Source organism: Plectrocnemia conspersa, unplaced genomic scaffold (assembly GCF_051122295.1).
Source record: "Plectrocnemia conspersa isolate PC_06_02 unplaced genomic scaffold, ASM5112229v1 ptg000013l, whole genome shotgun sequence".
Classification (NCBI taxonomy): Eukaryota; Metazoa; Arthropoda; class Insecta; order Trichoptera; family Polycentropodidae; genus Plectrocnemia; species Plectrocnemia conspersa.
This window is the reverse complement of record NW_028277177.1, coordinates 10,202,898-10,229,059: the sequence shown is the minus strand read 5'-3', so window position 1 is coordinate 10,229,059 and position 26,162 is coordinate 10,202,898. Positions and strand designations below refer to the sequence as shown.

General features: G+C 32.6%; 1 protein-coding gene across 8 annotated transcripts in view; it reads right to left on the bottom strand.

Moving 5' to 3' along the window:
* The window catches only part of shot (dystonin-like protein short stop), a 189,480-nt gene extending 164,731 nt beyond the window's left edge, over positions 1-24,749 (bottom strand). For all 8 annotated transcript variants that reach the window (XM_088201380.1, XM_088201346.1, XM_088201347.1 and 5 more), the window contains exons 1-2: positions 24,693-24,749; positions 21,849-22,110 (exon numbers count right to left, since the gene is read on the bottom strand). In XM_088201380.1, coding sequence (XP_088057506.1) covers positions 21,849-21,951 — 103 coding nt within the window. In that variant the 5' untranslated portion in view covers positions 21,952-22,110; positions 24,693-24,749. The remainder of the gene's footprint in view (positions 1-21,848; positions 22,111-24,692) is intronic.
* Positions 24,750-26,162: the final 1,413 nt, after the last annotated feature.

The following is a 26,162-nucleotide window of genomic DNA, read 5'->3' as shown; positions in this document are numbered from 1 at the left end:
TGAGGGTATTGTCTTAGAAATAATAATGAAAACACGAAGATATCCTATGAATAAGGATGCCTTCCAAGAAGTAGCGCTGCCTTAACTAATTAATTCTATCTTACACACTTAAATTTAAATCGTACACTTCTATAAAATAAACTTGTGTTGTACTATAGACCGTGATTTAGACATTAATACTAATCATATAATTATATAGACAAAATACGCTCGAGTCTATACATTAAAGGTAATAAAAACATCAATCCACAAACTTTATTGCCGTACTGCATGCTTACATACGAGTTAGTCGTTATTATTGTTTCAGAGCAAAAGTCGTTTCGCATTTGCACAACTCGTTTTTGGGTAGCTACGTTACAATCAATAGCCGAGATCTCTTCAGTATTCACTTAAGATCAAGATCACAGTCAGTTAAACTTACTACGTGGATTGACTTGAAATGTCTAATTTAAACAATTATAAAGCACGTTTTTAGAAAACTTTGTATCGCATTCTCACGAACAACCCTCCAAATTTTAGGCGCAGAAATTCAATACGATAAACTTTACACAATCAACGTCTCTAGTCTCATAAAAATTTTCAGCCAATTAAAACATTCGTAGTGCTTCCCAAACAAGTCAAACTGAACAAACAGTGACGCAAAGTTGATTCAGTTATGAAAAAATTATACCGCCTCTAAATATATATACACGATGATATCATAAGCAAAACTCCAATGTTATTTCGTATTTTTTATTAGCACTCATCAAATTTTGCATTGTTGAGATTAAAATGACAAAGTTTACTCTGGGTAAACAATGGAAATTTTTCGTAATCGCTGGGGACACGTACTAAGTATAATATGGCGATCGTACGTGATTGCCGTTTAGGGCGGAATACTTTTTTGTAGCTCGCAACGGGACACTGGCCAAATAAGGGTTGAGCACGATCAGCATCACATGTCTAGATGTGTAGATAGACAATACACCATGATGCAATGTCTATTACAGTGCTCGATCGGATGATGTAGTTTTAATTTCCGGGAAGATTTGGAACAGCTTTGTTAATTATTAATAACATAATAACTAAACGGAAGGACCGTTTCCTTTCCATATAGCGAGTTCTCGTTTCATTATTCGTCAGATGTACTTATTAGTCAACGAGTGTTTGAGAAATTATAAAATATAACAACCGCTTTTTTGTATTTTATTAATGTGATTCGGATATCCTCGAACAATAAATAATAGTACTTGTCATATCAAAGAGAAGAAAGTTGATTTACTAGTAGCATTATGTAAATCGCTCTGATAGTAAAAGACCTGGCACCATAAGTAACAAGTCTAGTAGAGACGGTTTAGGGAAGAATTTGAAATATATTAAATAAATAAATCTATTTGACATTATGTTTTAACCTAGCCCGGACCAAGCGGGGGACTCGAAGTCCCCTAAGTCGCTATTTTTCGTTGTAACTTTTTAATTACTAATGTTAATAAGTTCATATTATATGTAATCCTGTATTAAATCATTACACATATGTTCTGATAATTTTTAGTAGATTTCATACATAAATAAGGATTAAAAACAAACATTTGTGATGAAATACATTGTTTTGATATTTTTGCGTGCATTCGTAACATAACAAGAAGAGCAGTTGGGATAAAATATTTTGTTTCGCTCACACTTACGGTTATAAATGCATAAAATGTGTATTTCATCCATTAGGTGCGAGCGAGATATACATATATCGCTCTGGAATGCGCACGATTTCCGGTGTCGCACGAAGAAACGGATGACGAAACTGCGCTTCTCAATTCGCGTGGTATTTAGTTGACGGCAAATTTACTTTTTTCATCGTGTTTTTGTGATTTCATCGTTTTATATATTAGTGTTATAATTATTAATGAAATTTACATAATTACATAATATTTAGGTATGTAAGAAGTTTTATTGTCATCATTATTTTTATTACATAGTGTTTTTTTAGTGTAACATGTAAAAACAATAATAAAAATAATGAATCAAAGGCAATATAAAAATTTAAATTAAACATTTCCGATTAAATCTATTGTTTTGGTCTTTTTGCGTGCATTCATAACATAACAGAAAAAGCAGTTGGGATAAAATATTTTTGTTTCGCCCACACTTTCGGTTATAAATGCATAAAATGTGTATTTCATCTATTGGATGCGAACGAGATATACATATTGCTCTGGAATGTTTATGATTTCCGGTGTCGCCAAGGACCTAACGGATCTCTTGCAATTTTTGAGACAGTGTTTATTCAATACGCGCGGTGTTTATGTTATATACTCTGATTTTGAATCTATGAATTCCTATAATTATATAATTCAATAAGATTGCGACACAATTTCAACGATGCAACGTAATTAGTTCATCGACCTAAAATCGTGATATACGAACGTTTGTTTATGTTAAAGCAATTAGAGCAAACAAGGGGTCTATTCGGTATCATTCGTTTGAACGAAACCATAAATCGATGGGACACTTGAAACTGGAAACAGTACTACACTTGTTCTCTTTGTCACAAAGAGATGATGCGTCACATGTAGTCAGAGGGTCGATCGAAGGGACAAATCGATGGTGTACATGTTACCTTATGGAATGTGTCATAAGGAAATGCGTCACGTGTGCAATGTATATAAATATGGGAATCAAATAAAGAGAAGACACTTGATATTGATCTCGGAGAGAGAGAATATTGATGATAATATGTAAAGCCCTGCACATAAATTTATAAATGAAAAAATAAATATGTAGTAAGTAAATATATTATTTTTAATACAATAGTTTGAGAAACAGTAGCACTTGTCGCAACATCGGGTAGTAGTGGGGATAGCGGACACTGTTCTGCTCGCCCACAGTGATGAAAATGACATGCTTCGATGATGACGCTTCTTAGTGTAATTTTATTTTACGTAAAAAAACGATAAAATGTTATAAAATATAATAATTCCATGATATTAATATATGTAATGATTGTTCAAATGCATATACTTGATTTTATGCTATTATTTCTTGTCGAAAAGGTCTAAAAATTAGTATGAAGATCGGGGGTCTTTCCGTACCCACGTTGGGAGCGTACGTTTTTTTCGTACACTCGGTCCGGTAAAGGTTAAAAACGTATCCGTAATTCTGTAATTTGGAAACTTAATGTGCATTGATCAATTATTTGTAAGCATAACGACGCAACGGTTTAATAAGAGGAGAGATCTAATAGGGTTTGCTTTTTAACAACCATCATAAATTGAGTTATAAATATTTTATTTTCATGATATAACCATCAATAAATAAGTTTCTTGCGGAACGCTTCTATCGACTTTCCTTCAAAGGTCTCTTATTCCATATACGGCACTGCTACACTTGTTAACGGAGCAGTATCTTCAATACCATCTATTGAAACAAATCACAGCTACTACACTATCCATAAAATAGACATCCAAAACAGTCGAGTGAATTCTGTAGTTAGTTGTAATAGTGTATATAATTTATCTTGGTCATGAAAATAATTATGGTTCATGTTTAGACGTTTGGAAGAATGACCGGACGCGTATTTGTCCATTGAAACTTGTCGCTGTTCTCGGAGGAAACAGAAGACATAAATTCAAATGTCCCGAATGACAACCAATGACGTGTCCTGCCAGATGTAAAATGTTAAACGCGACCTCCAAGTGTTTTAAATCGCACTGATAAGTGTGCCAATTCGAAATGCCTCTGTTGGAAGCCTGAGCGGCATTGTCCGCAAAATGTCATTGTTGGTACGAAAATTCACGTAAGCATGGGAAAAAAACGAAACAAAAGCGACTTTCAAAAACTGGTGTGGTCGTCGTATAGTATAGCTATGCGGAGCCATAAAATTCTCTGCAGACGGCGCACGTCTACAAGAACTGGAAGAACAAAGCTAGCACATTACATACACCCAGTAATTATTCTCAATTAAAACGAAATTATTAAAAAGCTCGCTTAACACGTCTACCTTTCAAGAGAAATGGAGACATGTACGGTGAGGTTTTTTTTTAGCTAAACTGATTATTTTTGCTCATAAAACATACGTCAACAAGATAAAATGTCGACAACACACGTGAACGCGCTAATGAACGCTGCAGAATTACAAATATTCGCTATGACGTGAGGTAAAATCGTTTTGAGTGAAAAAGATAATTACGTGGCAGTGAAATACGTTCGAGGTCCCTTTGCGTTTTCGTAATAGTACTAAAAGGTTAACGAACTGTTTTTTGCATTGAAACAAAACAACAAACAATGAACAAAAATTAAAGTTCAAATAAATTTTTATATAATTCGAATTTCGAGAGAATAAAGATTTGATGCATGTAAATAAAACGAGTATTTTCTGGTAAATTTAAAAATAATTAACATTAACCTTTTCTTTACTGTGATGTACACCGAGTGTACATGTCATCATATTATGTTTTCAATAAATATGTCGATTAAAATCTTCATATGTTAGGCATTCCTTGCGACCCACTTACATATTAAATTAGATAATTACAGTATATAAGTGACAACAATTAATATATATTCAACAAAATCGAGTATCAATTCACCAATACACTCAACTTGAAAAAAATTGTCTGCACTTGGATACTACACTATGTTTTAAAAATATGATAGCTATCCTTACCGATATTACTACGGACTTCTGAGATGAGAGTATTGGTAAAGTTGTACTCAAACCGAATTTTGGTCAATAGGGTCAAATTTTTGGTTAATTCATACTAACTTGTCCGCACTCGATAATATTTCTGACAACTAGATGTAGATTGTTGTGTGATTATTGTTTTATTATAATCAACGTCCTATATTCAGCGATAATGAAACTATATTGCTTATATTTGCGAGAAAGCAATCAATCTAGCTCAATGGTCGGGAGTGGGATTGTAAAGAGTATACACATTTATGAAGTCTATCCTCATCACAGCATTACGCGATGAACGAACTCCTGTTTTACGACGATGTATCTGATCTGGGAAAATTTATCACAGAACTTTCTACTCTACTCGTTTGCTTGCTAGAGTGGCACGGGTAAGTTTATTAAACCTGCATTCGCCAATGAGTTTCATTCCCTTTACCACTACCGTATTTTTTATGTCATCTTTATAGTTCTGCAATAAAGTAATGTGGTTTGTCAGTGCAGCTGCAGTAGTTCTGAGAATAGATTAAAACTGCGACAATGCTCAATCTCAACGGATTTTATTTTAGTATATTATAAATAAGGAATCAATCTCTTAATCGGATCTTGCCGGAACCCCAATTATTACAATCACCGGTCATTAACACTCGACGAACGATCTTAATGGAGCATGAAATTAATCGAGTTCACACAAAACGCAACCTACATTTCCGCATAACAATTTTTAAGAACCGCTGCACCCGAAATCGAAGGTTACACGTGACTTAAATTCGGTAAGTGGCGATAAAAAATAACTTTCATTTTCATACCGTTCAAACGTAAGCGCTCAATTAGCGATAACGTATGCACATAACAAAAAATCGCTCATTCATCATTATGGATCCATAACACGTAGCGATCGGATTGATTGTTGTATTATCATATTTTTTGCTTCACCTGCCAATCGTGAGCAATTACTATGGTGAACTCCCGCGGTTAGGCCACGGGTCGCCGAGCACGAGACAGTGACGGCCACACATGAGCGATGACAAGAACCGGGTGCGACATGACAAGGAAGACGGCGTAATTGACGCAATCGATAATTGGCGAAAAAATGATTCGATAACAAATCGCAGCTACGAGGCATAAACACGCGTATTAAACATTATTACGACGATGTACCGAGTTGAAAACATCTGGGGAGGTGATCGAGGGTAATCGTTATTGGCTTGAACTGTGTGACTACTGAATCTCTCATCTGTATCATTACAGGCGGCCAGGCGTACTATGAATATCAAACTATATGAATTTATTTTTTTAGATAAATAAATATTTTATGTAGAAATTTATAATGATGTAATCATATATACATTCTAATGCATATGAGCGTTCGCCACTTAACCATCTAATTAAAATAAATATCGGTTGTTCCTTTAGACCAGACAACTTATAATAAAATTTTCTTTAGAATACTGTTTAAGGGATTTTTTAAATTATTTTTTCTCTATGCATAATGTTCTATATTTGGTTGAAATAATAGGTTCGATTAAACAATTACGTTTAAAAAAGATATAATATATGATAGAAAATGCCGAATTTATACTTCCATTATACGACCAGATGACACGAAGCTTTCCAGACGATCGCGAAACGATCATAAATCATATTTTTTATTTACAAATATACGTGAATTCATTAAATGTCGGTCTTCAAAAAATACATTGATTTGTTTCGGGGTTAGTCGAATAATGTATCATATGGGACGAAACTTTCTCGTTCTACGCATGACTCCGCCTATCTACAATATTACGCCGTCTCAATTGACCACTCACATGATGTATAGTCTAGATTAAATTACGGGCTTTCAAACACACATGTATTTGATAAAAAAAAAATGAAAGGCTTCAAAATCGAATAAATAAATTTCTCGATTCAAGAGAATGCCAGTTGTAACATTAATTTTATTTATTTGACAAGTTATTAAACGATTAGGAAGCTATGAGATATCAAATTAAATGCAATTCCCTGAATACATATTATGGATTACCATAGCACAAACGAACTCTCAGTGTTTGCAGCGCTATTATGCTCTTGGGGAGTTTATATCTACCGAATCTGTGCAATATAACGCTGTCGGTTATGAATACGATTATAGATTGATTCATACTACTTAATTATTCTCATTATCTTCGCTATGACAATAATCAAGCCTCAAGGACAGTCGCTCAATATTAATGAAAATTGACGTATCTTTCGTTGTCACGAGCAGAGCATTCAAAATAAATCGGTTCTCCAAAAATGGAACGTTGTTGTTTGCAAAGGCATTGAATATGTATACAGTGTGTGATTAAGGCAAGATCCTGACAATGCATCACAATGGTTAAAAACAATACATAGTATTATCACAATACACAAAAAAAGAATACAATGTAAGATAAAAAATAAAACATAGTAAAAAAGAAAGAAATATAAATAAATTATACGAACTGGACCAGCTCCTCGTAGCTGACATTAAACGTATCAATCGCCATAGGCTATCGGTTGTGTGGACGTCCTGGCTCTAATGGGCGTCAAAAGAGGACACGGTAGTGATTCTCAAAGACGTTTTAGAACTTAAAATTTTAATTCCTGGAGAAGTCGACAATCAAACTACGATTGTCGACTGCAACATTCAGTCGGCGTCAGTCGACCACACGCTGGAGTTCGGTTAAAACCCAAACCCTTGAGGGAAAGTGAACTCTCGGGCTGGCCGTCCGAGGTAGAGCGTGAGGCACTACTAATAACGAACAAAGCATACCAGAGTAACCCAAGCAAGGCCAAAGGGCTTGGCCCTTCGGGGAACCGAGGGCCAAGACTGCGACTGAGGCAACATATACATCCCTCGAAGATCAGGGGGGTGGTGTTGTAACAAGGATGATACGCAATGCAGGCCAGCCAACAAGAGCACGTCATACTAATGAAACTGATAAATATGTAGTACTACGGGGGGTGAGTCCCGCTCATCCAGCCATCACAAGATGGGTGTCCGCCCATAAGGGTTGGACTCGTGGGGCCCAAGTACTGGTAACGGCAGTGGCGCACGCAAAGGATACCAAAGTAGTTATACTCCTGTAACATTCAATAGTTTAAATAATTGCTTAGCGACATACAACTTTCTGCTTTAGGATATAAAAACAGAAAATAACCAAATACCCTAATATAAAGGTATCTCAGGAATATTTTTTTCAATTAAGAGTTATATATAATATATAGTTGGTTATTCGGGGATTGCAAATTATAGATGCCGGTTCAAGAACGCTACAAACTAATGACGCGAAAGGACGCTAATAATTGATGAATCGTCAAAGTGAAATACGTTCCTCATAACTAGAGATAGCAATAATACCGGTATTGACATTGTTATTATTATTTTAGTTAATTGGTAATACAAAAAAAACTAACATAAAATAAAATTTAGTCAGGCGAGAATGTGTTTATTCTTTAAATCTAATTGTTTCTAGCGATTTACCTATGACTTTTGGTTTCAATCGGCATGACAATACATAAGCGATAAATAACATGAGAAATGAAAGCGTCTTTTATGGTCAAGTTCATGTCTAAATGTCACGAATATCCAAAACATGTGCTGGCAAATGAAAATTGTTCAACAAAAACATGTTAAAGGATAATTTATATCTGAGGAAGAAAACGCAGAAAAACTAATTTATTCCGAAAGCGACTAAGAAAGGTAGAACTACCAACAGTGCATGTTTATTGAGTATTAATTTCAAAATTAAAACTTTTTGCATGAAAAATTAACGCAAATTTAATTTAGTTAACCAAGAAAAGTTGATGGTTCAACTACATATTACGTTTGAACAGTTTGACCATCGCTGGACAGACAAAAGTCAAGGTTTGGAACGGCCTTGAATGTCAGTCGTTCCACAAGCTCCGAATCGATTTGACGTATAGCTTCGAAGAGCATAACATTATTATAAAAATAAAAACGAGGCCTATATATATTAGGCTCCAACACTATTTGCGCGTAATTAATTGGTTTAATTAAAAATGCTATTAGCGAGTCGAAAAGCCTTCATTAATGATTCATGAGCTAAAAATTAAAATAATATCTAAAAAGTTAATTAGTATAATTTCATAATAATGAGAGTTTACGATATGTAAAACGGTTTATATGTTAGTATAATTGGACGGGCGCTTCATTGGATCGTTTAAGAGAGATCAAATTCGCTGACTTCGCGTGCGATTGATTGCTAAACGGCGTGGGCGTATCAAGTGGAAGTGGTCCATTATCAGATGCTGCATGTTTTAATAGAAAACACATTCAGAAGCCGCACGAACAATTCAAATTAAACGGGGCAGAAATCCTTGACATTCACCCGGGTAGAATAAGAGCGAAAAAAGTTATGCGGCATTGCGGACCTCTGTGTGTGCCTACTTACTTTTGGCAATCCCTGCAGTATATAAAAAATATATATAATATAGCGTTTCATATTAACGTAAATAAATTTAACGCCACTAGTGCATATGAATGAAAGTTGGAGTCACGATCAGCCAATCGCCGTACATCACGGAGTAGCGATTCTAATCTGGGTCTAATTGAATTGATTTATTAGCGACTTAATAGCAAAACAAATAAAAATTGTGTGAGAGATCAATTTTTATATAGCAAATATGTCAAAAATATAGTAATATTATAATTTTTAACAGCATATAAACGAAGGACTTTTAAATTGCTCTCGTATCTAAATAAGTTTTACATGCCTGACTTAAAATTAGAAAAAGCTAAACATCATATAGTCCGTATATATTTTATTATATACAATTATACAATTTTAGTTTTTCTGCTAACTCGCTAATACTAGCGATATATTTTTTGCAGAACATTCTACTGGGAATTGACATGATAACATTTTTTTAATATTATGCTTATACAAACATACGTGCATAAATAATTATTTACATTAAAACAATATATAATATAATAGGTATCGCGCTTATGATCTCAATTTTTTCGCTATGGGCTCTTAATACGGAATATCGACTCTAAATATTGCGCTTTATGCTGAAAGTATTTCGATCATGTTTTTATAACTAATAAACCAGTTAAAGTAATAAACATTCCACGCATATATTTAAAACTTCCAGTTGATGGAGTACTGAATGGAAAGGTCACCTGTCCATGGTATCGACGGCTAAGGTTGCATAAACGAAAGGAGCTATCATAGTTCTGGTATACAATGGAGTGCAAAAAAATGCATCACTTCTCGAAATCATAAGAATTTAAAATATATCCGTAATCCTTGGTTCGATTTCTCGGAATCTACCGTCGCATTGTTTTTGAGTGGTCACCTTGGCAATTAAGTGTCAGCTTTCATGATGAATATATTTGTGAAATTATAATGCCAAATCGCCCAAAATAATGGATGTCATAGTGTATTCGTCGTTTAGGTTATCGAATTGAAAATATTCGGTTTTAACAAATTATCACTTCAAACTATTTATAATGTCGAAATGGGTGCAAATTATCGGGTTAAGTGTAAAAATAACTACATTTTCATCAGTATTACCAATAAATTTTTTCTAAACATTTGATAAATAAATAAATGTTGAAATTTTTATACGTTGGTTAGGGAAAGGGGTGTATGCAGTCATATACCTGTCAAAACAACATTATTGACCGAAGAAATGCGTCTAGCATGCATGAAATGAACAAATCAAGGGTTGCTCCTTGATGGGACAAAAATAATTTATACGGGTCAGATGGGGTGCACTACGTTTGTCGCAGTGGCGAAAACTCTGGGGGTGCTTCTTATATTCCGGAATGGAAGGTATCCATTTTATCGACGGAACAGTAAAGGCGGCGGATTATAAACCTGTTTATTTCATCTCAAATTTGGACGGCAACTTCATAGATATATCTGTACCCCGTCATTGGGTGAAATTAGGCAGTACGGTTTTTTGTTTCAAATTTAATCAATGCATTAAAGATTATACTACACAAATTAAATTAAATATTTCAGAATTTTAGTTGAGAATTAAGAAAATATATCGATTACACAACTCAACGAACAAACAAAAGTGATCAAAGATTATTTCACGACGAATTCTACCGCAAGCCCATTTAATCGCTGATTAATACCAGATGTTCTGTTTTCTAAGCAGTATTAAAATGAAAAGTTACGCAACAAAATAATTTTTCAGCAAAGTTTTTTTAATTATTAACTAAATATTACTGTTTTTAAAACTGTACGATGGAATAAGGTTATTTTTGAAGGCATGTTTGGCACATGTAAAGGCGAGAATGTTTCGCATAATGATATACGTAAAATGTGAATGCTTCTCTCATAGCAATATCAAGAGCGGAGCATCGAAAATACCTACATGTGCTGGCAGGTCAACGAGTGTGATTTAACTAGGAACAAAAAGCGGACACGATAGCTGGTTATCTAATGAAAATTACTGTAATAAAACTCTTATATGTGCTTTACTGTCAAAATCATACTGACCTTGTTTTTATTACCATTTAATTATTGGACTCAATAAACTAAAGCAGAAATTATTAAATATTTATATTTGGCAAATATGTAAGTATATTTACAAATGTGAACATTTTTTGTTATCATCTTGTGTAACTACTAAAACACTGATAACCACAAGTTAATTATATGACATTTTGATTGTTAAAAATACACTTGATTCATTTGAATATATTTACATTTGGCTTAGTGTAAACGTAAACATTAATACATACGCGTATATAATTAATTATTAATTAAAAAATATATGTGGCAAATAAATACATAAGTAGCAAAGCTAATTTTATATATTATAGTATTGTGCAATGTTCGCCAAATTTTAGTTAAGCAAAGAGGCGATGTTCTTCGAATGCAAATGTGAGCAAACATGACTCAAAAGCGCATTGTTTCCGACGAACGGCGTCAAGAAAGTCATTGAAAACGCTAAAAGCGACAGTGTGAGTAAACCGATTTGGCGAAGAGCTCAATTTCTCAAACTTGAGTTAAGAACGTGCATTGAATCCAAAGATGATGACTCGACACATACTCGAACCATACAAAGGAAAGACAAACAACATCGGCAAAACCGAAAAGACACGAATTAAAAAACGATGAAAGTAAAAGTAAGTCATTGTTTCATTTTTTGCAAAACGCCACTGTGACCGCCATCATAATCATCATCATCGTTATTCTAATCGAGTATCTTAAAAGGCAATTCTTCCTCGTTCCACTGTAATTTTTTTCAACGCGTGCCTAACCGAAATTGTTAAAAAGCAGTAAGGATATGCGTGCTAGAACGAAATTTGTTACGTAACAGTTGAATAGTTACGCCTCTCAGATGTTTATCCAATGAAGGGTTTCAATCATAGACATAATGGATAACGTGCATCATGCAAATCTGCGATGACACAGATCGACAGTATTGGATTGATCCGCTTTGACTCTTGGACGTTGAAGGTTTTGAGTAGCATTGTAATCGCCAAGGTTAGCGTATAATGAACGGATGACAAAACCAGAAAACTGATCATCGATAAAACGGTCAAATGCAACTTAACGAAAAAATGACCGAATGATGTAACCACATGTTGTTAATCATTAGTGAGTATTATAGGTATGAATCATTCAATTATTATACAAAAATCAAATCTAGAAATAGCGAGCAAAATGTCTGTCTATATACATACATGAACACAGCTTTTAATGTTGCTGCATAAATACTAGTTATTGTAAAAAATAGCCATTAAACGACATCACGATAATATTCATTAATATTCATTGCAATTACTTTAATCAATTAATTTATTCTCAAGCAAAGAATTTGTTGGAAAAAAATTGTAATGCAATTTAACATAATAACATTTTTTGTTTGACATAATCTGCGTAATTACAATCATTAGAATCGCTAAAGAAGCAAAATAATAAAACCACATGGAATTATGTAAATAAAATAACAAAAATATAGATGTAACACATACAAGAGATAATTTAATATATTTTTTTATTAAATAAATTATTGCTTCATTGTTAAATCATTATTCATATATAACTACCATTTTCAGAATCCGCATTTTATGTCTTCATTTTTGTTACATAATAATTAATACAAATTAACATCTTGCCTTTGATTTATAATTGAAGCATTGAAATGTGGAGTTACAATAAATTATATAACGTTAATTTAGGAACGAGCATATAGAAAATTAAGGAATAAACCTTGATATAGGCAATAAACTAACACCATTCATCAGTTTTATATTAATTAAATTTCCGAATTACCTTTCTAATAAATATCTAGAAAGCTGTTAATATGATTAAAATTAACCAGTAGTTCAGATATTCGATATAATTACATTGATAAAATATTAATTTTAATGCAATAAGATTTTTTTAAATAATTTGATAAACCTTAGTGTGGGTTTGATAATGTATTACTTATGATGTAAACTTAATTCACTGACAAGAAATTATTCATTATGACATAAGAGTGACGTACCATGTTAACTATTTATATCATTAAAAAATATACAATGCAACGCATTACTTTTAAGGAAAAAATATTTCTTTCTATACTTCCAAATTTTTTTAGGGTTTCGGTTTCCATATAATTAATAATTTTTATATTATATAAATATCACCATTATTAATCATAAAAGGAAACGATAAGTGATTACAATCTAACAGTGACCTATAAAAGTGCAATTGTACTAATAACTAAACACAATTATATTTATATATACATATTATAATAACAAATGTATCTAAAGTTATGCGTATTCAAATCACATAACATCTTAAGCGTAAAATTATTAATAAATATTATTATAAACTAGTTATTCTGCTTTTGATCTTACAAGTGCAATTACAATCCCATAATAATGAGCGTCTCGACAATTTGTTTTATGAACGATAATTCTACTTACAGCTATTCATATACATTAAAACTAAACGACCGGGTTACGAAGAGAGGAAAAGCTTCCGTTTTATGGTAAGCAGACATTGGAGCCGAACACTGGAACATCTACCTAGATTACAGAAGGCATTTAACCGTGAAGCGGTGGACGAATCTAATAAAAAAAAATACGAACAACGAGATTAATGCAGAGACGATGATTTTTACTATTGCTTCACGCTGGACCGAATCCGCCGAAAAGCGTAAAAAATCTGTGATCCACCAAGTCCATAACGTATTATCTTAATACGTACCAAATTTTAATTATTGTATGTAACTATACATACATAAACCGACTTTTAATTCTACAAACAAATAGCTCTATTTGAATAACACAAAAATGCTTTTAAAAATCAAGGCAAATCCATCAGTTACATACTTGAACGCCGGTGTTTACGTTATTCTGTGCCATAAAATTGGAACAGATTAGATTAAATCATATGCTTCGTGCTAAATACCAAATTGATACAACATTGTGACTTGAGATTTATGCATGCTTTTTAGATAGGGAAAAATAGAGGTTTTTTAATAGTGACCGTACCTATAATTAGTATTAGCATAAACGTAGGATGGCGAAACAAAATTCCATCGAATAATCATAGTTGACGCCACATGGCGAAAGTTGTGGGTGGAACGTAATACGGGATAGTATGTATATATTATACCATTTATGGACTCAAAAATAGTTGTCATCATGAAACACATCCCGTTATTTCGCTTACTCATAATCGAGTCTATCTAAAGCTGCGTTGACAACCAACAACAATTATCAATTTAAGTTTGTGAAAATAAATAATCATACAGAATATGTAATAACTAATTTTATTAGATGATATAACACAATATACCTTGCAAAATTGATAATTATTTAGCTAAGCATGATTGATGGACATATTGTGATAATAATAACGACGCATAACTATTAATATGAATATATGAACAGGTGTTTTTTTGTTATTAAAATTGCATTACAGTTAAAAATAATTTATCAATTATATTACTTAGAAACGATGAGAAATGATGATGTGATTTAAATATTAAGATTTAATTTAATATAAACTTATTGGTTAACAAATAATACAGCAATTACTACATAATAAAAAAATAATATCCGTCCCTAGCGGTCACATTGTTTTTTTTTATAAAAGGCACACTTAAAATATATGTGCACCATTGTATATAAATTGTTCCAGCTCCTCAAATCTATTATTTGGCAAGCATATTGAGAGCCTGGATAGCTCGTGTAACACCTTCACAGCGACCCATAAATTGTTGTAGAGAGCGAATACTCTAAAACACCTTCAGGTCATCAGGATATAATATATATTCCTGTGGTAATTAACAATTATTGAAATACTCGCCAAAGCAAAAATTACAATACAGTATACATACTAACCACCTAATTCCGAAGTTCATGACCAACTTTTTAAAAGTAGTTGTAGAAGGCGCTAAGGCATTTCTAAATATTTCAGTTCCAATATTTTACAGTATTCACAATTATTTCGATTTAAAAAATTCAGAAAATGTTAAAAATTATATGACGGGGATAGATGAACATTTTTCAAGGCTGGCAAATATTTTACTTGGCTATATTCCAAAAATATATGTAGGTCCTCAAATTTATATTACACAACTTGCATTGATTTTTTCGTACCACTTGGCAACGCGTACTAATTCTTCATCCCTGACTTATACCTGAACTGGAGCGCAGGCTTAATGGTGTATTTTTCAATACAATACATAGCACAATCGCAAATTTCTAAAAATATAGCAAAAAGATACCTACAATAATCAATTATTAAACAAACAAGGGTATTATTTTGAGCAACATATACACACTTTAATTCATTTAGTCGCCGTCCTGTTTATATCGTACAAATGACAGCAAAAACGCAAATCGTGATACTGCTTAATTAAATCATAACATGTGAGTCAATCATTCCACGAATGCTGCTAAAATGTGATTTAAATGTGTGATAACATCTCTACGATGTTTTTCCTGTATGTACGTGGGTCAATTGAAAAATTCGCGACTTCATGCATGTGAATAATTATGTACTGATATCTATGTTAGGTGAGCAGCTGTCGATGTTTTGTTAAAAAGCAGCGCCAAGTGATTTTGATGAGATAAAGAACGTGTTGGATGATAGTGTATCACATAATTGTTTGGTGGAGGTACGAGCTTAGTTGACGATTCCCGCAATAAAATGCACTAAAGCTTTAACGACACCAGAGTAACATACTGTTTTAGAAGATTGTTAATTAAAGGTGTCTGAAGACAACTCAGCTAAAAGAACATTTTATATCTTAGTAGAAGAATTATATACTATAAAGTTAGAGGCAAGATGAGAATCGCGTTACAACGCAATCAAATACAAATTTCTCAAAAGCACGTCAAAAACAAAACTATGGAAACATAGTGATTCTCTACCAACTAAGAAAGTCCAGTTAATTTTGTTTGCATTAAAAGTTATTATTTCAATGGGGATATTGGTCATTGATTACATTACATGAATGACTATACTGTGCTATCCTTTGAGACAAACTCGTGAGAAAAATACTAAGTGTTCTTTTTATTATAATTTAATATCCTATCAACTTAGCTTACATGACTTAGCCCCACGTGACTCCATCTTCGTCCAAACCTCAAATAAATACTTAGTGGCAAGTGATAAACGGATATTTATAAGAGCACTGGAACATTGCCGAACAATATGTATTATAGTTTAGAAGATTAAATTATAAAATAAAAGTAATATTAAAAAGAACAATACATTCTTTCACAATCAGGTCTGGAGAAAATTGGGCAACGTTAAACAACTACTTTCTGGACAATTAAACTTGAAAACTATGAGAATGACAATTTCCAAATTAACCCTTGACCGACGTCAGCATTGGAGGCGATCTTAACCGCCCATCGATTACTCGAAAGTTGCGACATCCGAACTTAACCGCAACCATTAAGGCCGCCCACTCACACGCACCAATTTCACCGAAGAACCACTGAAAAGTTATGGGCCGATAATTTCATCGGCGATTAATCACAAGAACAAACACGGGAGCAGCTCCAAGACACAGGTGATCCACTTGCGGATACAACCGAAAGCAAACGATGCATAACGCACTTGTTATACACAACGTATATAATAACGTTGAACGAATAGATTGGCTGAGTTTCTAATTTGTATGCGTTTGCTAACTAACTGCACCAGTACATTTTCGAGCATAAAAAGTGTGTTGAACAATATAGCTTCGCCGGTATGCAGTAACGCTGCAGATATGCATTATCAACGACGAACTCGTTTACGTGCAATTAACGCAATTATATCGATCTACATAAATGGAGCGAAATTTATGCATATAATATTATAATATATTATATTTGGAAGTAGTTCTAAAGAAAAATGCAAATACGTCAGACGTGTCTTTAACCATTTTTGGCAAAGAAACAACGCGTGACCTATTTCGCATCTTTGGCTATAAAGCACGAGGAAAAACATTGCCAAAAATTGAATAAAGTACACTACATATTTCAAGCATAAACCGTACAAGTGAAACGGTTTTAAGTAATAATATACATTGAAATACATTTCGACTGAAATAATATGCGATTAGATACAATCTATCATTCGTTTCATTTTGAAAATATCCATGGACTGTTGAAAAAGATACATTTACTATTTATAGTTTGTGCCATACACGCACACTTTTAGATCCAGACAAATCAATAGCTCGGTGAGCCAAGAGTCAGTGCCTAAAAAATACACTAGACTTTCTATATAAAGGGAAAACACACTTGCAACTAAACCTTGATATCCTAAAATACGTTTTTCTTTGGAGCTTGGAGGTATCGCGTGGTTTGTTGAACTATAATTTTTCAAATTTACCCATTAAACGATAATGTTTTCCATTGAAAGAAATGTTACATTCAAGATGCTAGTCTTTTAGCAAAACAAAGCTTTATAAACCTATTTTACTATATTATATGCAAGCTCGATATGGTATTGATTACATCAAAAAACTATTATACTTATCAATATATGTATGTATAATATATAAATGATTATACATATATACATACATATATCATATATAAAACACAAATTAGTTTTTAAAAGCTGATCTGTCAATGACATAAAATATAAAAACCCGCTATATGACCTGGCTGTTTATCAAGAGTTGAAAATTATTTTTATCAATTACTCAATAACTTTATCCTTAACTTATTTTTAATGTTTCTCTACCATAAATTTAATTGGTTCGTATTTTTCGGGTTAGAATTTCTATTAAAATGTCAGGATATAAACGACCAGAAAAATATTTGATGGTCAGAATTTATATTAAATGGTTAGAATTTAAATTAAATGGTAAGAAGTATTTTGACAGATGGTCAGAATCATTTTTTTCAGTCAGTATTTATAAAGAATAGGCAGTTTTTATATTATATGATCTGTATTTTAACATCAAGGTCAGTTTTATGTTGATGAATGGCCATGGTCATTATCAAGGTGAACTTATTTGGTTGGGCTTGCGACACTGTCAGATGTCAACACAACAAGCAAAGTGTACTTTCCGCCGCCGCTCTGTCGTTATTCCCGCTTCGTTTGACACTCTGAATACCTTCGTGTCCTACATACAATTAAATATAAAGTGGTGCCTTGACTTACGAGTTTAATTCGTTCCGTGGCAGAGCTCGTAACTCAAATTACTCGTATGTCAAATAAATTTTCCCCGTTAAAATGAATTCAAATGCCATTAATCCATCTCAGTGTGGAAAATTCAAATGGTATATGCATACTACCTGAATTAAATATTAAGTTTATTTTTAAGTACGCAAAACGTTTTTTTGCTCGTCTGTCAGGTCAAATTTAAAAAAAATCCTTGTTATCTCGAAAAAATTATAATTCAAGTCACTCTTAAGTCGATGTTTCACTGTATTCGTTACAGATTCGTTGAGAGTTATTCGTGGGGTGTTCACTATTATGACCAACGCTCGCTCGCACAGAACCTGTCCAGCAGTTTATGTGCGAGCGAGATATTTTAAAATAAATAATTTATTGCCCATTTATATTTATAAATATTAAAATATATTTTTAAATTTATATGATTGTCCTATATTTTAATTCTGATCCTATGCAATTTTTATTCTAACCATTTTATATTTATTCTAAGCCTAAATAATTAAAATATGACCAGGCTGTTAACAAAATTTTGACCTATATTTGACCCAAAAATGATTCAAATTCTGACTATTTGTTGTCAATTTAAATAAAAGTATTAGACACATTAGATATTTTTAAACAAAGATAAATAATATTGATTGGAGCACCTAACATACCTCAAAGTTATTTTTATAATATGAAAAAAAAAACTATTACAAAATATAATAAATATTTCAACAGTACATATAACAACAATTTAAGTATTAAATCAATATATCACAGCAGACACATTTATCATCTTCGACAATATAATCTGGATGAAAATCGTGAGTCTCCTTTTAATGCTCGCGGGATCATTGACATACTACAATTGAGTCGATGGACTTCAAAGTCAAGTTTCAAAATCAATCATAAGGTAGAATGATATTGAACAATCGATCAAATTTATAAACTAAGACATTGTACAAACTAATCCACGTTAATGACATATTTAACATCGAAGCATGAGCATCTGTTAATATTTGTCTCCCACTGTCACTAGCAACTCGTTAAGTTAATTTAAACCGAGTTAGCAGCTCGTTTTATGGTTAGCTTTTAGTCACGTAGACTACTAATTTCAGTGGACGTGTAACTAATAATGTTTTAGAAAATATATTTTTTCAAACCCCTGTAGCGTGCAACTTTTACGAACGTCTGGAAAAGTGCAGATGCATTCGAAGCAAAATCAATACTAGACACTCCCCAGTTTTCTAGGTCATATATATAATAATATGTATAATACATACGTAATAAACTGTGGCATAATTTAATTTCCCATTAAGAAATAAAAAAAAGGTTCAAAAATTTGATAATACGTCACATGAAAACGGTTACATAAAAAAAGTGTTATCATATCAGCATTATTCGATACTATCTAAATCTTAATAATTTATCTTACGGTATATCACGCACGATAAATTTTAGTATGTAGTATACTAAACCGTAAAAATTAATAAAAGTGCAATTAAGCATTATTAAAAATATCAAACTGTTTTAGGGATCGTAGCGAGGTCAAAAACATCCACAGCAAAAAAATATTTTCGTGTAAAAAAACTACGTCAATATTTCATCACAGCCTCCCGAGTATTCAGGAGCGCTTGATATAAATATTTCAGCTTGTTCACGTTTGCGTTTCATGAAAGTTTGACCTTTCATGGCGTGGATAGAGAGCTACGAATAGTTGCCGTCGTCTGCAGGCTTTATTTTAATACGCCAAAAGGCGTAATGACTCGAGAGAATATAAATGGGACATTAGTCCAGAACGTAAAATATCGTCTAAATTAATAATAGACATATCATATCCTGGGTAATTCCAACAAGTGCTATTATAGCAAGCAAGATAGTGTAGTATTTACTAAAAACAGCTAATCCAATTACAATGGTTACACGCCTATTTACTTAATTATAAATAGCTAAGATTATTAAGCCGAAAAATAAGATTTTCAAGATGATATAATATTTCATGAGTTCAATTAAAACGAATATGTAGAATAATAAATATTACATTCACATATCGACTATGATATCTATGAATATTTTATAATATTGTCCTACTTTAAACTAGAAAAAATATATTTCTTTAAATAAGTTGAGGTAGACTTATTATTCTTGGTTAATGCAAATGTATTTTGTAACAGTTTCTACGTTTCTAGCTAGCATTGATTTCCATAATCATTAATTAATATTTATTTTTTAAAAATACACCATTCTATAATATATACAAGTATTCAAAGAATCTGGTTTAATTACTTTGTTTATATTTTTTTTTCACCATTTACATAATTTTTCAATGTAGTTCTAGGAAGACGACAAATTGAGTTATAGAATTTATGTTTATAAAGGATAAACACTAAGTGAAAGAACTGTACAAATAATATTAATGTGATTTATTATTTAACAAAGAAGATTTTAAAAGAGCACTTTTGTGTTAAATTCAGCTCTTTATTAGATTTTTTAATTACATATAGACAAAGCCTAGCTCAATTTTAAATAACTATCACAATATTAATCCGCGAAATTAGAAAAACTAGGATAACTGAATCTATATGAGAAAAATGATTATAATATATCTCCTAAACACGATAGAAATTGAAAAACGTTAGAGCTTATAAAATTCGAACCTATGTCTTTTGATTTACACCACTGATACACCGTGCTAGTTTAATCTAACCGTACTATTTTTCCTAGCGCGTATTTATATTTTTATTGTCAACGTCCTTATTCAATCCAATCCTATCCTTATTCAATTGCAGGTCAGTGCCACAGTTGACCGCCATTCACATTGTTTTCGTCCTTGGCCAGTCGTCTCCATCGAAGACTCCTTCTTATTCGAGGTTCGGAAATAGATAGAAATGGGAATAGGGAGGATGAGATAACAGCTAAAAGTCGCACCGACAAATTTCAGCCACCGCAACAGCAGATGTGTGTGCTGAAGCGGTATCCGAATGCAACAGGATTTTAATTTCTTCACGAAAATCAAATTATTTGTATTTATTCGACAGTGCTAACTCATTGCAAATTTTTAAACACGTTTATAGGAGATGCATACAGTATTTACTATTTCAATCTTACCATCTTATAATCTATACCACAGTTTAGGAAACTGTGGTATAGATTATATATACAGAAAACACTCAATTCAATTTTAAAGTATGTAGTATATAGTGTATACTAATATTATGTTGTATGTTATACAACAACATAAATAAGTACAAAAGATGCATACAATAAACGTTGAGAATAGTGAAAAGTCATGCGCAGGCTAAAAAGTATTAAAAACCGGTTCGATGCTCTCGGGAAATTTTAGTAACCGGTTCGTATGGGATACGGCTGAATCCCGACAACTCCTTCAAAGGACTCAAAGGATCATTATAATACATCCACTGAAGATACCCGTGTATTTAATTGCATTTGTATAATTTAGTCAAACTTGGTTTACATCCGTTGCTAATACATATTTAAAAAAAAACTCTTTTTTTTGTACTGGCAACATTGAAGGTAATGTGTCATATATATAAAAATTCAAATAAAAATTGGTTAAAAAATATTAAGCATACCTGCTATCCGAAGGACGGCCCTGTCCGCAGGATCCAGCTGCAGAATACTGAGGGGCTTGTCCTTGGCCCATTCCTTGAGGCTGAAGTCGTTCTCGAACTCCATCTCCGACGGCCGCACTAATCATTTGGAAGGATCGCCATTGTTTTTCGGCGACACAAAACACCGACCTCCAATTGACATCGATTCACCACAATAAATATGCACACTATTTTTAACACCTGTGTCAATTCGCTACGAACGAGTCACACACATTGTAGGCACCTGGCAAATTGCATTATTTTTTAATTATCAACATGCGTCATAACACCGGACATCGTCACCATTAAAATTCGGCCATGATCGATTATTATTAAATAATAAAAAAAAATCGCACACTGCGATTCACGCTTATATCCGTAGGAATGTCACATGCGACTTGAGCTATGGGGATGTTATTTCAAGCTTTTGAAATTAATTTGAATTAAATTTGAGTTAAACATTAAATTAAGTGTAATGATGCAAATGTTGTAAAAGGCTTTTGGCGATTACGCTATGTTCTTACAAAGGGTTTATGAAAGTACAAACGTTTTCAATAGGGCCGCGAAGATATGACCAAACACCAAAGAAAATTGGAAAAAAATTAAGGACATAATGTCAAAAATCGCAAAGCTACTACCTTTGCGGAATTAGGGAGATGCTGTAGAAGCTGGTACGGCTCATGCAAAGCAATTTTGAGTGACATAATGGGTATGAAACGAGTAGCAGCCAAATTTGTTTTAAAACTGTTGATTTTTCAACAAAAGCAACGTCAAGAAATTATTTAATAATTTAAATAAAATAAATCGACCCAGAATAATTCCAATGCGTCAAAACAAATGAATCATGGGTGTATGGTTATGATATTAAAACAATTGCCTAAACGAAACGTTCCTAAGAGCCAACAGCAAAAAGCACGTCAAGCTCGAACTGTAGTCTATTACGAACTTTTACCACCAGGTCCTACGGTCAATAAGCAGAAAATGGCCAGAATAGTGGTCAAACACCGGCTTACACACTTCACTACTATTTATCTTTTAGGCATATAATAAGGGCATTGAAAGCAAATTTTGTCAGGAGATAAATGCAAACTCGCCATGTGAGCTAAAAACACAGTGCATTCCAAAAATGTTTTACAAATTCTAAAAAAGAACAAGGAACTAATTCAGAGGGGACCTTAGCAACATTGCAGATAAAATACTTAAAAATGTCATTATTTTTTGAAATTTTGATAAAAAAACTTATTTTTTTAAACTTTTTATTATTATAATAGTCAAAAAGTCGTTTCAAAGATAATCTATTTTATTACTGAACCTTGATTGAGTATAATATACATTTAATCCAGAAAAAAAAAATATTTTAAAAGTCCTTTTAAACAAATTATTATTCAACTTTAATTAATAATATTGTAAAGTATTCGCGCAAATATAAATTTTCAAATTTTTTACAAGAATTGTCATAGTACCAAGAATATACGTTTGTTGCAATTGTGGCTTGTGCAATCGTAAAAGGAGAAATGTATTGAATTTTAACGAACCTGAATCAAATTAATGGCAAATACACGAAATACTGTTTCCACCAACAGGAAACTAAAAAATGGAATAGAATTGGAATGCAAGTGAAAAAAAAATATCAATTGCAATGGTCACAGTACTGCATTGATTTATTGTTGATGTTTATATAAAATAAATAGCTTTTAGAAAAATTCGTGCAATTCTCAAAACGAACAAAAATTAGAGTAAATTAACAAATAATAGGTATAAAATATGTAAAATAAATAAATCAAGTGTAATAAATAAAAATTCTTGCATCTTCGGTAGTATCCGCGATCGTTTATTCGAAAACCTCTGCGGGGGTTGGGTTAGGTGTTTCGGGTGAACATCTGAGACATGTATTGATGTGTCCCAGATGTGGTGGTCTTATGTTACGAATATTGACATTTAAAGAACAAAATGAAAACGACTTTATTAATATGTACAATATTTTTGTAACCCAAATTCATATTTGCCAAAAATATGAATTAACTGTCGAGAATAGCAGAAAAATAAATATATTTAATCATTCAACGATTTAGGTTTTAAAATATATCTATCGATAAAATTTAGAAATAATAATATAAAAAGGATGTCAGCGTTGCGTCCGCGGACGGCAAATGTTAAAATGTGTTTTAATATATTTTTCCTTTAATATTAATTTGAACATAAATTAACAATTCATAATTATTGAAAATTTAAACACGTGTTTAATAATAAGACTCGCTAGAGTAATTAATATTTATTGTATTCATGACGCAGGATGTGGCAGTCGAACGCCGGCTCTGAATTGATTATCAAAAACATATGGTTTCAGCATGCGCATGATAGCGTTTATGTATTATATAAAATGAAACATTAACGGTAATCGGGGACAGTTTTTTAAAAAAATGAAGGACGCTTTCGACAGGGTTATGGCCAATAAAATGTCACTCTCGGGTGACATTTACCCTCCCTTTGACGTTTCATTGTTTACGTGCTTTTTTATACTAACGCGGAATATCGACGCGAACGAGAGGGGTGAATCGTGCGTGTGCGATTTTAAATTTAAGTTCTATCGAGCGCAGGGTGAATCACTTCGGGGGATGGCCGGCGCAATGACGTGGAAATAAAATCGATTTTTCGAATGACACCGAGAGCTAACGCGCGAGCTGAAATTTAACGATGCAATTCGCTGAACGGTAGACAGTCAAATGAAGAATCGATTCCAATCACATAAAAAATATCCAAAGTTATCGTATGAGAGAACGATAGCGTTCGATTGGATAAAACCAACGTGCTATCAGTTATACTGACGTTTTTTGTGCAGAGCGACGCGACCGAATAATGCGAACGAAGCGCCGATTGCCGACTGACGTTGGATCGGCGAAACGCCGCTGGGCGGCGCTCGCGGCGGGGACTTCATGAAAACAAATTGATTGGGCCGAAACGCCACGAAGTCGAACCATGACCGTTATAAATAATATTTAGTTCCTTCGTCATTCTTAGTTATTCGCGTCCTCTATGAGATAGGGCTGCCATAATTGTCGGAATACCGACCGGGACACCCCCCCCAAAAAAAAACTTTTGTAGATTATCATATCTTTATTATAAAAATTGCACAATTTTTTAGAAATATTAAACAATAAAATTTTGAAGACAATTTTAAATCGCAAAGTAGTGGTTACTTAAATCGTTTGTGAATATTTTTCTATGAAAACATCCGACTGTATTTTGACGGTCGTCTTTCAAATTTGATCCCGAATCTTTTATATATATGAATTATGTATGTACAATATTATCGGAAAATATTTTTTTATTATGCGTAAATTTTAAATCGACAGGGATAAATGATTCTTGGACAGGGACAGTGGGACACAAACCTCAAAACCGGGACATGTCCCAGTGTACCGGGACGTATGGCAGCCCTACTATGACACCTTAATTCGTAGCATTCTTGAATTGGGATCTATAATTTGGAATCCCCGAAAAACCAAATATTCTCTTTTAATAGAAAGTTTCAACAAAGGTTTTTAAGATACTTTTACAAAAAGATATATGGTTATAATCCGTTCTTATATCCCAGCGCTTTTCATTTAGGAGCGTTGGAAAATGATTCGCTGAATTCTCGCAGAAAGTTGTATATCACTAAGCATTTCTTTATGAAGTATTTACTGAAGAGTAAGTATTTAGTGAAGGGTAAGTATTTAGTGAAGGGGAAGTATTTACTAAAGGGTGCTGTTGACACACCAGCTATTCTCAAGGAATTCTAGTTTTGGGTTCCAGAACGTCTTCGAGAATCACGATCGCATCCTAAGTGATGGCCTTTGGAGCTAGACTGTCTGCATTTGCCGACTCACCGGCTCCTTAATACGCTGGCATTACACATTGACCTGTTTAATAGTAAATGCGAGAAGCTGGTCCAGTTCGTATGTGTATTTTATATAATTTTTATTGTCTTCTAAGAATTAGAAAAAAACGTCGATGACGCATAGATTTTTAAGATTTAAATCATATTTTCTTTGACAGTGAAAATTCTTTCTTTATTTAAAAATATATAATTTTAAATATTAAAATGCTTGCAAAAAATATTTTGAGTAGGGGAGAAAGAGATACAACTTTTTTGAACAGAATAAGATTAATATATAAATATTTTGTTTACATATAATTACTAAAATAATATTATTTATATACTTAAATAAAGTAGTTGTATGAATAATCTTTTGTGAATTTCTTTTGCGTGGCATTGTTGTTTGTAAATAAAACTTTTGAATGAGTCACTTAAGC